Source organism: Rhagoletis zephyria, unplaced genomic scaffold (genome assembly GCF_001687245.7).
Source record: "Rhagoletis zephyria isolate East Lansing unplaced genomic scaffold, Rhagoletis_zephyria_1.1 Rzeph_scaffold_10243, whole genome shotgun sequence".
Taxonomy (NCBI): domain Eukaryota; kingdom Metazoa; phylum Arthropoda; class Insecta; order Diptera; family Tephritidae; genus Rhagoletis; species Rhagoletis zephyria.
Window position 1 is genome coordinate 6,112 of NW_016167321.1, and position 13,158 is coordinate 19,269.

The following is a 13,158-nucleotide window of genomic DNA, read 5'->3' on the forward strand; positions in this document are numbered from 1 at the left end:
ATATACATATGTACGTAGTAGATATAATGAAGGGCTCAAAACACGCATGGGACGAAATATGTGCCACAATAGCAGATAAACACCGACAGCTGAAACAAGAAGGAGCACGGCGGAAATACCTACTGGGGTTAACTGTACCTGACGGTAGGAAGTTTAGTGACCTAAAGTCCCACACTGACAGGCTAGGCTTTCGATGCTTCGTCCTCGTAAAAAAAACGCACTGGTAGGGTAAGTACAAAGGCATCTTCCTTCCTCAAAAAAATTTTACCATCCCAGAGTCCCGCAGTGGCAAACACCTAGCATACAGCGTTTGGTGCCTTTTCACGAATGGACCCACGGACATCTTGATGACATGTGGTCGAGTGGAGCGCCTCTTCAGAGTGCGTCCCTTTAAAGCCTCCTACCAAGACCGATGCACTGCTCGTTTTCTGGACTGCTCGCCGATCAGAAAGGGCCAGGTCTCAAAGTAGGACGGTGTGAAAGTGAAAGAGGGCATTTAGGGGAGAACGTCTGAAATTAAGGATTTCCATATCGTATTATGCGGAAAGGCCATGAAGCTCTATAAGACTGCAATGTATAGAATATTCGATTCTGCGATAAAGCGTTCTTTGTTTTCTTAATACAATTCAATTTGACTTCAATCTGATAAATGTTAATGATAAGCAATATCAGATAATTGCCGATAATCTATGTTTTGTAAAGTATTGTCAAGGTCTATGCGTGCGTATTTATGTATGCGTAGAAATTTTAAAACTTACATATTTATTTTACATACTTATACTATATATTTATACTGCGTACATATACATACATAAGGTATATTTTTACACATACATACATATATAGTTATGTACGTATTAACCATTAAATATTTGATAACAAAAGAAATAAAGTAAACTAAAATATTTTTATATGAATTTGAGGCAAACTTCTACCTAACTCATTGATAAAAATGTAAATATCAAGAATAAGTACCGCTATTTCCTTTCTTTACCAGCCACAACACTCAAGCGTGACCATTCTTGGGCACCTCCCACTTCTTGCCCAACGCCAAATCGCGCGCCTGATTCCTTAATATCTTACCGCTTCCCGTTTTTGGCAGCTCGTCCAAGAAGAAGACACCACAATGCAATTGCTTGTGCATCACCACCAGCCGTTTGGCCACATACTCAACAATATCCTGTTCCAACAGCTTACTACCCGGAATCTTGACCACCGCCGCTGCCGCAGCATCGCCATCCACCTCATTCCACAGCCCGAAAACACACACCTCCACCACATCTGGCAACTCGGCAACCACTTGCTCAATTTCGTGTGGACAATATTGCATGCCATGGAATTTGAGTATATCCTTTTTTCTATCCAATACATACAGATAGTTTTCGTTGTCGAAGTAACCCAGATCGCCGGTGTGGAACCAACCCTGATAGTCTTGCATGCGTTTCGTCTCATTCGGATTGCCATAATAACCATTCCAGACTTTGTTGTTATGCACGAGTATTTCGCCAGTTTCATTGTGACCTAAACTGCGTCCAGCGTCGTCGAGTATTTTCACCTTCACACCCGGCACCAGTTTGCCCACCGAGCTTGGCTTTGTGATGCCCAAATTGGCTGATACACCACCGCATTCGGTGAGCGCGTAACCGTAGGATATGTAACCGTTCGTTAGGTATTCTTGCATCTTCAACAACGTCGGCACGTAACAATTGCCGCCACCAATGCTGAGGAAGCGTACGCTGGACAATTTTTCCTTGGCTAGAAGTGGTGACTTGACGAGTGTGGCAACGTGACGTGGCGCTAGCGTTAAAATAGTGACTTTGTACTTGTCGATGAGCTGCAGCAGATACTCCGGTGTGTAGGGTTTGTCGACTATAATGCGCGTAGCGCCGTGACCGCAACTGAAGATCATATTAAATAGGCCAGTGGACCAGTCAATTGTGCTAAACGAGAGCAAAACATCTCTGCTGGAGACAAAGCTGTGGGGTAAATAGGAAGAAGGCGGGATTGGTTAATAAATTAGCGGAAGCAATAAAANGTGGTGCCAGATGAGCATAATATGGCCACAGTTTGATCTCCGCCGATCTTAAGAGTTTCCGGGCTGTAAGAAAGAGGGTTTTTAGCTAATATTTAACACAATACGAGAATATGTAAACTGAAGACAGTCTTATGCCTCTTTTAAGCACTTAATATAGGAAAAATTGTTTAAGTATTGCACTCAAAATGCCATCATTTGGACTTACTTACTTACTTACTCGAGCTGGGCGGAAAAAATATAGGTGAGTAAGTAATTGGAGCATGAAAAATTTATGAAGTATAGCAGGTTAGACACTTAAGCAAGAAGTATGTTAACAACAAATTTTAACAACAAATTAAAGGTATATGCAGGGCAGCCATCGGCAATATTTAACGAGTTCAGACATTGCATTTCAAATATTTGCCATTTAAAAGCCAGGTTACCAATCAGAAAGTAATTTTCCTTGAAATCAACAGTTCTAAAATCGAATGAGATGTCTGCGGTTCGGAAACTGCACTATTATTTATATATAAATTAAAATAAAAAACACAGACAAGGGCTCCGGTGATCGGCTAAATTTCCGACACACTTAAACATTAGATAAACTAGTCCCGAGCCAATCACAGAGTTACCAAAGTGGCAAATTGTACTACCCAAAGTTTTCTCAGATACTTCAACTCGTGAAAGCTAGACAACCTACAAGAAATATTGAGGTGATTTCACATTAACGTTAACTCCATTCGGACAGACCCTGACCCGCCTATAAAAGCAAGAGCCGCGGCTTTATAAGCACAAGTTGATGCTTTGGAAGTCAGCATGAGAATTGGGCTCTATATCAAAAAGTTAACCACAGGTGGTCAGTGACGGATCCACAAGCTCCCTGCCCACTGGGATCGTTCCAATTAAACCTTTTGACGCGTAGTAGCTTTTCGCTACATCAACACGACCTGGTACTCATATGAGTAACGCAATGGAAACAGAGTTCTGGCCCTTCCGGTTCATTATTGACGTCCCACACTGGTTCTCTAACGGCAACCACTTCCCCTTGAAATAAGCTCCAGTAATCTGGAAGCATAAGACCAATAACACCCAAACCCTTCCGGCAAGTTTCGATATGAAAAAGTTCACTATGTAATCGCTACAGGGACCATGTGTAAAGAAAAGGTTGTTTGGACCTATTTCAGAAGCACAGTGCTTTTTGATGCTACCCAAACTTTGGGTTCGTTCAGCATTCAGTTTCTCTGAGCCTGCCTATAACCCATGCTGTGACAGTTTAGGGTGAAAGTCACCACCTCTAACCTACAGAATCCCACAGCCTCAGTATTAGGTTACCAAGTCAGTTTCCTATAAAGCCCATGTTCTTATTCATTTTTAAAACGCTGTAGGAAAGAGTTAAGTTAGGGACCTCCTACTCCCTAGTAAATAGAACCAGAACCCGAATGTCGACATCCTCGAGTTCATTCGTTTCGAACAATTCGGTTGAAAACAAGTAATCATTCAATCCTGGACGCCGTATGTCGCGCCCAATATTGTTTTCCGGTTTTCTTCAGATCCAACAAGGTATGCTGAAATCTAATCCTAACCACTTAGTTTGCATAGGGAGCCACTCATTTCGAGGAACTTAAGCTACTCAATATCCATTGAGAGGATCTAACCTTACGGCGTATTTCTATTCACTCTATGATGCTCCTGCTTGACCGACACTGGCCTCACAGCTCTGTCGCCGGTCAGCAGTAGTTGCAGATGAGTTTATTGTTCTTTTAAACATCTAACTATTGTACAAACGTCCTATTGATTGATAAAAGAACTTAGAGAATAACTGCTGTGAGTTCATCAGGAGGAATCCGTAGCAAAAGACTACGAAGAAGAAGAAGTAATTGATTATGCTGGTACAATGATGCTGCCTTAAGTCGTTGGGCTAGAAACTGAAAACTTTGGTGTGTAAGATTTATGTCCAATACCTTCAAGTACTTGCTCTATCGTTATCTGACGGTCTTGTAAAAATATTTCATAAACACTCACACATAAAACATTTCACCCTTTGTGGGTTCGAGCAAATCTTCAATTCTCGGCAAATCCTTACGATGTTCCTTCAGCGTATAAACATTGGCCTTCAGTATTTTACTTATAACACTGACACGGTCGTAAATGCCGCCATCGCAGAAAATCAAACGCGGACGACTAATGCAGAATAAATGTTTGATGGTTGCTAAGGAGAAACAAAAAACGAATAATACAAAATATTTCTACTAAAATATATAAATTATAAATGGTAAATACTCACACTCGTCATGATGTGGGCTTATCGCATGAAAGGGCGTACAATTCAATAAACAGCCCAAAACCAAGGGCAGCAAATAGGTTGTATTACCACCAGCTATGCCTATAACATCGTCTTGCTTCAGACCCATGGCCTTGAAGTGTTGCGCCAAGCGGATACCAAAACTAATCGCTTCGCCATTTGTAAGAGCTGTGTTTTCGGTATCTGATAGCTATGGTTGAAGAAAAATTTAATTGTTTTTGTATTACCTATTACCTATATACAATGTAGATATGCTAGAGGTTAGCCACTTCAAATGCATTTCGCACTCCACGCACCTGACATATATTTCCGGGATTGTTGCGCATAAATGCGAATAGCACTTTGCCGATCGAACAATCTGGATCGAAGAATTTCGACGACTTTGAACCGCTCCATATTTTTGTGTATTTATCGAATTCTGTATTAAGCGCATCCATCGCCATTTTCATTTTTATTCTTTGCAAGCGAAACTTCCTCCCCGGTTCATCTGGGACACGTTAGCAACAAATTGGTATTATCCGACGGAAGTAAGCGCTCACTTGCCAATTTTGCTATCGACTGGCAATCAACTTTTTTTTTTCGACTGAATGGTCAAAATCGCATTTTTCCCTCTGGTTTAGTGATTTTTGATAAGCATTGTTGATAAGCGCGCGTCGTTTTATTGCACGTATGCATATGTTTATATATAGACGATCAAATGTATGTGTTTGAGAGAGAACATCGCACAGCTGTGTCGCTTACGCTCTTTATCATTCGAATACTTTTGATGATAAGATTAAATATTAGGCTTAAGAAATTAAAAAAATACCGAATGGCAAATGGAAAAATGTTAGTATAAACCTTTAAAAATGAGCCACAAATCGGACAATGAGAATCGGCGGAGTAGAGAATCGATAGAGGAAGTCTTCATACATAAAGACTTTACTGTGAGTGCCTTTCTTGACATAGGGTGGTTCTTAACGAGTCCTACCGGATATAATTGTCAGATCCTAGTTAGGGCAGGGTGGTGTTCTCACTCCCATCCTTTGGATTTAGGCTAGCTAGAATGAAGGAAGCTTTTAATGAAGGATAAATTTCTGTATGCCCTGAACCTAGTGACTAAGTTATTTGCAAACAGTCCTAGGTAAGACGGAACTCGTATTGTTCACTAAGGAATATTAGATACCCCACGCGTCTTAATCCTCAAACGGAGCCATTTGCTTAACGCTTTCTGATAGAGTTAAGTTGTTGTTATTAATTTTAGAATGGGAGCTGAAGGGGAAGTCTAATACCGAGGAGGTTGAAAAGGGCATTCGTGGATCTTTATTGCTGGACCAGTGAATTAAAAAAGACAACGCTTGTCAGAGAGCTGGAGCGGCTACAGCACCCACCTTCCTTTGAAGAACTAGATCGCTATACTAGAACTGCTGCGGTCAGCCTTAGGGGCGCCGGAAACTTAATTTATTCACGATTCTGACACTCTAGTATTCTTGGAAGCATCGATTTCATCCCTGATAACAAGCATAACTAAGAGGCTAGACTGTTACCAATTAACTCTATCTGCACTCAAATCCCATTGGACATATTTAAGTGAACGGGAGGCGGAAAATGGAAGGAGGCACCACTGACTTCTACACGGATGGATCGACGGAAGTCTTTTGTTGGAACTATGGCAGCCAGAAACGTTAATGTTTTCCAAGTTCGCGAAGTCGGCAAGTAATCTTAAAACATGTATCTTCTAAATCCAATAATGAGGGCTTTGGTCTCACTCGGGGTAACTCTAACTACTTGCAGACTGCTCTTGGGCATATGAGTTTCGTATGACGAAAGTCAGGTAACGTTGGAACTGTATAGTCTTTCCAGCCGAAAGTGGACCCCATCCGGTCAAAGGATGTTTGAGGGATAGCCAAGCCGCAACTCTCTATTCGTTTTGTAAGTTGCTTAGCGGTGTAGTTATCTCAATACTTAGATTACTCGTTTTAACACTACAATGCGCGGTGTTCCAAATTTGGCACATTCAAATTTTGATTGTACAATAAATGCTAAATTTTTACAAGTAAGTTTTAGAAATTTCTTGATTTTTCATAATATGAAGTAGCGAAAAAATCATAAGTTATATTTTTCATAGATAAATTGTGTAAATATAAATAAGCTTTCTTTTTCATGTTCGTCAGACTTTTAGGACAAACAGTGTTCGTAGATATTGTGCTGCATAGTGAGCGGTGCATTGACGTATTCTAATCCAAACCAAATTTTCGATATTTTGACAAATGCAGCGGAGGATAATTCTGAAGGTCCAGAATCTGAACGAATGAACCAAATTCTGAAAGCAGGGATGCATTTCAGCCCCAATCACATTTAAAAAATATATCCAGTGTTCCAGGNTTTTGGCCCCTGCTTTCGCGAGTTAACTGTCGCCAGGTGTTATGGTTGTATTGCCATTATCCTTAATAAGTATTACGGTTACCTTTAATTCATGCATAGAAACATATTTATTTATTTCTACTAACAACAAGTAGCTATACATTTGTGAGATTATCTATATGGCTGTGAAATATTTAATCACTTCCTAAAATAATTATTTGCTTTATCTAAAATTATTACAATATATTTAACTAGCGTAAACAAACAAACAAAAAACAGCAACATTGCATTGGTCATACTTTTCTTAAACTAAATAACACTTTTCCCTCTTCCCTTTGCCGCCATCGTCCCATTTACTGATCACTCCGCTCAGAGATAAATAACTTTTTAATCTCCTCGACATTTTGCTTGCCATTCGGCAATTTTGGCAACTCCTTCACAACTACCGCTCCAGCATGCAGGTGCTTATAGTCGACTTCGATATGCTCTTTCACATAATCGATAACATCGCGTGCACTCAATGAGCTTCCATGTGCGCCAGCAACAACAGCAGCTGCTGCATCGCCCTCTTCCTCATTCCACAATCCAAAAACACATGCATCCACCACATCTGGCATCTTAACGATCACTTCCAAAATTTCATGCGGACTATATTGCATACCTTTATACTTGAAAATATCCTTCTTGCGATCCACGATGCTCAAATAGCCATCCGCATCAAAGTAACCCAGATCACCAGTGTGGAACCAACCATCTGCATCACACATCTCCGCACTCACGGCGCTATTACGGTAATATCCCAACCACTGTTCACCGTGATTGCAACAAATTTCGCCGATCTCTCCGCAACCCACTTGCTCACCATTTTCATTTAAGATCTTTACCTTATGACCTGGTTGCACGCGTCCCACCGATTGCGGCTTCTGCCTCAAATCGTAGTTAATAGCCACAACTCGGCCAAATTCACTAAACGCATAGACGTTGATCATGCGGCCGTGACGCAGATAATTTTGTATACGTTGCTGTGTGCGAGTAGTACATTTGCCACCGCCTATTACAAGGTATTGCAGAGTGTCCAATTTATCGGCGTCAATTGCCGGACTATTCAGCAGCGTCGTCAGTAGAGGTGGTGCTATAATAGCAAATGTTGCCTTAAACTCAGACACTACCTTCAAAAAGTATTCAGCATTGAATGCCTGATCGGTAATAATACGCTTAGCGCCAGCAACAATGCTGTCAATGAAGTAGATGATGCCGGAAAGCCAGTCAATCGTACTTAGAACGAAGAGTGTATCTTTCGAAGTGAGAAAACTGAAAAATGTTTACAAGTAAATACTATTAAATGTAACTTAATAACCTTAAAGAAATTAACATAAAACCTATGGAAGTATAACTCACGGAAAAGTACCGCAAAGTCGCTTATTGTTAGAGATGGTTACAGCTTTCGGAAGACCCGATGTACCCGAAGTGCATAAAATTATTAAAGTTTGTTCCGGGCCATTCTCCAAGGTTGCTGGCCTATTGGAAAAGAAACAAATATACGTATGTACATACATACACTTATTTACATAACTTCGTATCTCCTAACAATTCGAAGATGTTGACTGTATATCGATATCTGAGAGGAAAATCGACCTATCTCGGCAATCAGTTCGAAAACGCCCTATCTCAGAAAACTTTTCAAGAACGCCCTACTTCAGAATTTGATCGAAAAACAGCCTATCGAGGAATTTAGTTGATGAACGTCGTATCTCACAGCACAGTTTCAATGTATTTTCAGTTGAGATATGGCGTTTTTGAACCGAATTCTGAGGTAGGGCGATCTTCAACAAAATTCTGAAATGGGGTGTTCTTGAAAGTTTTCTGAGATAGGGCTTTTTCGCACCAAGATATGTAGGTCCATCTTCCACTCAGGTGTCGATATTCAAGAACGTAACAGATATCGCAAAACGATCCTAATAAAACGGAACTCATCTTGCTCCCTTCGGAGTATTGAAATACTCGTCCTACCGCAATGGAGTTAGTTTGCCATACGCTTCTTTAAAGAGTCAAGTACTTGGGTTTAATTCTAGACAGGAAGCTCTAATCGAAGCCCAAAATTGAGAAACGGGTGAAGAAGGAACCCGTGAGTCGGCAGCGTCTTTCCTAAAGCTATATTCTAGCTGTTATACCGGATGCAACGAACCGCCTTCGTTGGAATCAGTGGTGCCTTTCGGTCAACTCCCACTCTGCAAAAGCTGTCAGTCAGCGGTACTTGTGTAGTTAGCTAGACTTGGAAGTTTTGCCTGAGTCCCTGAGAAATTGGCTGGCCGAGGCTAATCGGCTCTGGTTCTGCTCACATACCTAAAGGGTTAAGTGAGAGGGCCGTAACAGCTGGAGGAAGGCGCTGGTGAACTTTTTCATTGACGGGTCAGAGCTTGAGAGAAAAGTTTATGGGGAGTGTTCTGTAAGAAGCTCACATCAACTTTAGGCTTAGGCTTACAGACCACTGTAGTATTTTCCTGGCAGATTTTGCTTTTACCTTTGACCATTCTTGAACAAACGAGCCCACTGAGCGCTACAAGTGTCAGGCAAAAAACACAACCCTCTTTTGGCCGTGAGTATTACGGAGGTGGACTAGCATCCCACCTTCCGTTTAGTTACCAAGCTTGTTCGAGCCTGTGGTCTAAGCACCTTTGAGCCCACTTTTTAACCAGCCTGCGAAACTGCGTTCTCGGCAGACAACGTTTTTTCGTAGATAGGAGCCAGACAATTCTACCTCTGAATAGCAGGTAGTAATTTTTTAAGAGCCTTCTCATGACAGAGGTTTGCTTTGCATGCCGAGGGACGACTGCAATTGGAAAATAGCTCTTTGTGTTTTTGCTTTTATATAGGCCGGATCAGAAGTCAAAGCAGGGTCCTTCAAGGTGGTAGCATGGACCTTGTACTACTCTGTGGTAGGATGTTCTTGGGATTACCCTTTGTCAGAATATTCATAAGACGCGCTAGGCTATTAAAATGTTATGCATAGCTTCATAAAAAAAATTCACCAGCACCTACATTAGACAGATTTATTGCCTCTATTTGGGAATCTTTCTTACAATTTAATTACTTTTTTGTAAACTTTTTGCAATATGAACTTACACAAATTTATTTTCGGTACCAGTTGGTTGCAGGAGTTCAAGAATAGACTGAACATTTGGTAAATGATTACTCAACGTACATAATTTCGCTTCCAGTGCAAGCGTTGCACCTTTGATTTTTTCATACTCGTGTCCATCGAAAAAAATCAGTTTTGGTTTTGTGCTGTCGAAGAGATCCGTTATCAACTCTGTTAAANGCGCAACCCTCTTTTGGCCGTGAGTAGGACGGAGGTGGACTAGCATCCCACCTTCCGTTTAGTTACCAAGCTTGTTCGAGCCTGTGGTCTAAGCACCTTTGAGCCCACTCTTTAACCAGCCTGCGAAACTGCGTTCTCGGCAGACAACGTTTTTTCGTAGATAGGAGCCAGACAATTCTACGTCTGAATAGCAGGTAGTAATTTTTTAAGAGCCTTCTCATGACAGAGGTTTGCTTTGCATGCCGAGGGACGACTGCAATTGGAAAATAGCTCTTTGTGTTTTTGTTTTTATATAGGCCGGATCAGAAGTCAAAGCAGGGTCCTTCAAGGTGGTAGCATGGACCTTGTACTACTCTGTGGTAGGATGTTCTTGGGATTACCCTGTGTCAGAATATTCATAAGACGCGCTAGGCTATTAAAATGTTATGCATAGCTTCATAAAAAAATTCACCAGCACCTACTACATTAGACAGATTTATTGCCTCTATTTGGGAATCTTTCTTACAAATTAATTACTTTTTTGTAAACTTTTTGCAATATGAACTTACGCAAATTTCTTTTCGGTACCAGTTGGTTGCAGGAGTTCAAGAATAGACTGAACATTTGGTAAATGATTACTCAACGTACATAATTTCGCTTCCAGTGCAAGCGTTGCACCTTTGATTTTTTCATACTCGTGTCCATCGAAAAAAATCAGTTTTGGTTTTGTGCTGTCGAAGAGATCCGTTATCAACTCTGTTAAAAATAAATAATAAGAAAAATTTATGAACTTATGCGTCGCACAAAAAAAAAAAAATAAAATCGCCACCTACTTTTCTCACGCACGGGATTAACCGCATGCAATGCTATACCATTAAAAAAGCATGCCAATACGAGTGTCATTAAATGGGTCGTATTCCGTGCCGCCACACCAATAATGTCGCTTTGTTTGAACCCCTGGCTGCGAAACCATTCCGCTAGACGAATTGCATGCAACAAGGCTTCTTCGTTGGTCAAACTCGTACGCTCCGTAACGGAGATCTGTCGGACAATGCATTGTTATTAATACATATGTATGTATGCATAGGGTCTTTTTTTTATCATACTTACTTGACAAATGCTTTTTGGTCGCTTTCGCATCTCTTCGAAGAGTATACGACCCACGGATGCATTCCGATCGTAGAAGTGCTGAAATTTTGCGCCATGCCACACTTTCGCCTTCTCATCATACCATGCACCTTCGCTTATATCCAGATCGAACATTGCTGTGAGATGATTAATACAGCGAGCGGCAAGAAAGATTTTTACAAATTTATCAACTTGGTCAGCAACCGGTGCGATACAAATATCCAAGCTTAGCAACTCTTTTTGGTGGAATCAACCTGCATTTAGATAGTAGATTTCTAAGTTATAGAAAATTAAGTCATTACATAAAAATATAAGTACATATTTAAATCAATAATTGGCGTTCATGGTCCAGGTGTACTGCCTAAACTATTTATAGGACTCAGTGTAATGGCCCCGTCAGAATGGGTACTTTGCTTATGTTCCGCTCAAGGATGAAACTGACAGTTGAGTAGACTGTGTGTGTTTGCATAGAGAGCGTCAGATTGGCAACCCATGCGTCGACGGACCCAAAGAACGTTGGCCAACACTCAACTTCTGGCGCAAGTAAGTCCGGCAATGCTGGTAGTTGTATAACCTAACGTTTACACAAGACAAGAAAATTGAGAATACACATGTATGTGTATGTTAATTGGCACATTGTTTGAGTAAAGTAGGCGTCCAGATAATAGACTGTCTTCGAGAGGACAAAGACAGTGACGAAGACACTGAGAGAAGTCTTAATATATTAGTAAAGAAGTGTGATTGTATTGCCACTGTAGCTGCAAAATTGACTTGTGTAAACCCCAAGGACGCGTTCATAAGGAACACCTGATTTTTGTTTGCAAACGCAACACCTACGTTACGTACGCCACTTGCTCGCATACTTTTCCGGTATTGACCATTCTAAGCTCTTATCTTTTTGATGAAGTCTAAGAATCAACATTTTCTATATCAGTCAGTGGACTTTTGACATTCCATACCTGTAGAACTTCTAAAGGCAAGTATGTAGTAGGGAATTCTTCCAGCTTTTTTTTATGATGTTAAATATTTATATGTACCTTATAATAAATTATTTTTGAAGTGAAACATTTTAATCAACTTCGGAGATGTTTACACCAATAGGTGAGTATAATAACTTTTCCAGTAAAAAATTACAGCGAAGCGTAAAAACGAAATAGAGCATCAAATTTAGAAGAAGACAACACTAGCTGAAAAGGCTAATGAACGGAAAACTATTTACCATCGACATGAAAATCAACAAAAAAATCTATATTCTGTTGATTTAAATTGCTCATCCATATTGTTATTTCAATGATTTTTTTTTTCAGCATGTATTTTCATAAAATCTTCTTCTTAAACACTTTTTTTCCATTTGGAATTTGAAATATTGACTAATTTTTTGACATCTGCAAATTCCTGCTAGTAAAATTTTGACTTGCAAGAATCTGCTATTCTCTCGGGTTGCTAATTACATATGCTCTCGAATTCGCGCTCTCTTGCAAATTTATTGGATTATTATTATGGTGACTGTTCGTACTGACGGGACGTATGTATAAGTGTGCGGATTTTTCATATTTCTACCGATTAAATCCTGAATTTTAGGGTTTGCTTTATTACTTTAATAGGAGTCTCCATGAACTCTGACCCAAAAACCATTTTTCTAATAAACGTTGCACACTTAAATTATCACAAAAACATAGAATATATAAGGGAGCCATAAACATAGCCAGCATACTTATTTTCTATGTATTTGGTTATGTTCTGTTCTGTTAAACTGGTACTGTCACTACAGTCTATCATTCTTGCTCCATGTTTTTAAGGTTTTTGTAATTATTAATTAAGTTTTTTGTTTTTTTTTTTCTTAATCAAGCGATACTACCTTGAATTTAGTGAAATTTAAAAAAATAATACTAATATCCTCAAAAAATGTATATGAAACATATAAGCAGTATATATTGGGTATATACATTTTGAGATTATTTTTCAATATTTTTTTCACATTGTTTTGTTTAAAACTGGGTAAACGAATATTACTAGTTTTTCAGTATCTAGTATATCATCTGCATAACTGACCTATAACCCAAATGCTTTGCT

At 39.9% G+C, this 13,158-nt stretch overlaps 2 protein-coding genes across 5 annotated transcripts; both read right to left on the reverse strand.

The window, feature by feature from the left end:
- Nucleotides 1-921: 921 nt before the first annotated feature.
- Nucleotides 922-4,856, reverse strand: LOC108376315 (4-coumarate--CoA ligase-like 7). The gene is given in 5 exon segments (XM_017632514.1): nt 922-1,987; nt 1,990-2,098; nt 4,037-4,223; nt 4,299-4,506; nt 4,613-4,856. Coding segments are annotated over 5 exon segments (1,638 nt in total). The 5' UTR covers nt 4,766-4,856; the 3' UTR covers nt 922-1,006.
- Nucleotides 4,857-6,771: 1,915 nt separating this feature from the next.
- On the reverse strand, nt 6,772-11,597 carry LOC108376316 (luciferin 4-monooxygenase-like). 4 transcript variants are annotated; one of them, XM_017632516.1, is made up of 7 exons: nt 11,404-11,597; nt 11,068-11,339; nt 10,791-10,998; nt 10,527-10,713; nt 8,058-8,177; nt 7,017-7,970; nt 6,772-6,985 (listed from the first exon to the last, which is right to left on the reverse strand). In XM_017632516.1, the coding sequence occupies exons 2-7, from the start codon at nt 11,218-11,220 to the stop codon at nt 6,964-6,966; spliced, it is 1,644 nt and encodes a 547-aa protein (XP_017488005.1). In that variant the 5' UTR covers nt 11,221-11,339; nt 11,404-11,597; the 3' UTR covers nt 6,772-6,963. The 4 variants fall into 4 exon arrangements, with proteins under 4 accessions (XP_017488005.1, XP_017488006.1, XP_017488004.1 ...); XM_017632517.1 differs by lacking the exons at nt 10,527-10,713; nt 11,404-11,597 and adding an exon at nt 9,783-9,969 and having other exon boundaries at nt 11,068-11,396; XM_017632515.1 differs by lacking the exon at nt 11,404-11,597 and having other exon boundaries at nt 11,068-11,396.
- Nucleotides 11,598-13,158: the final 1,561 nt, after the last annotated feature.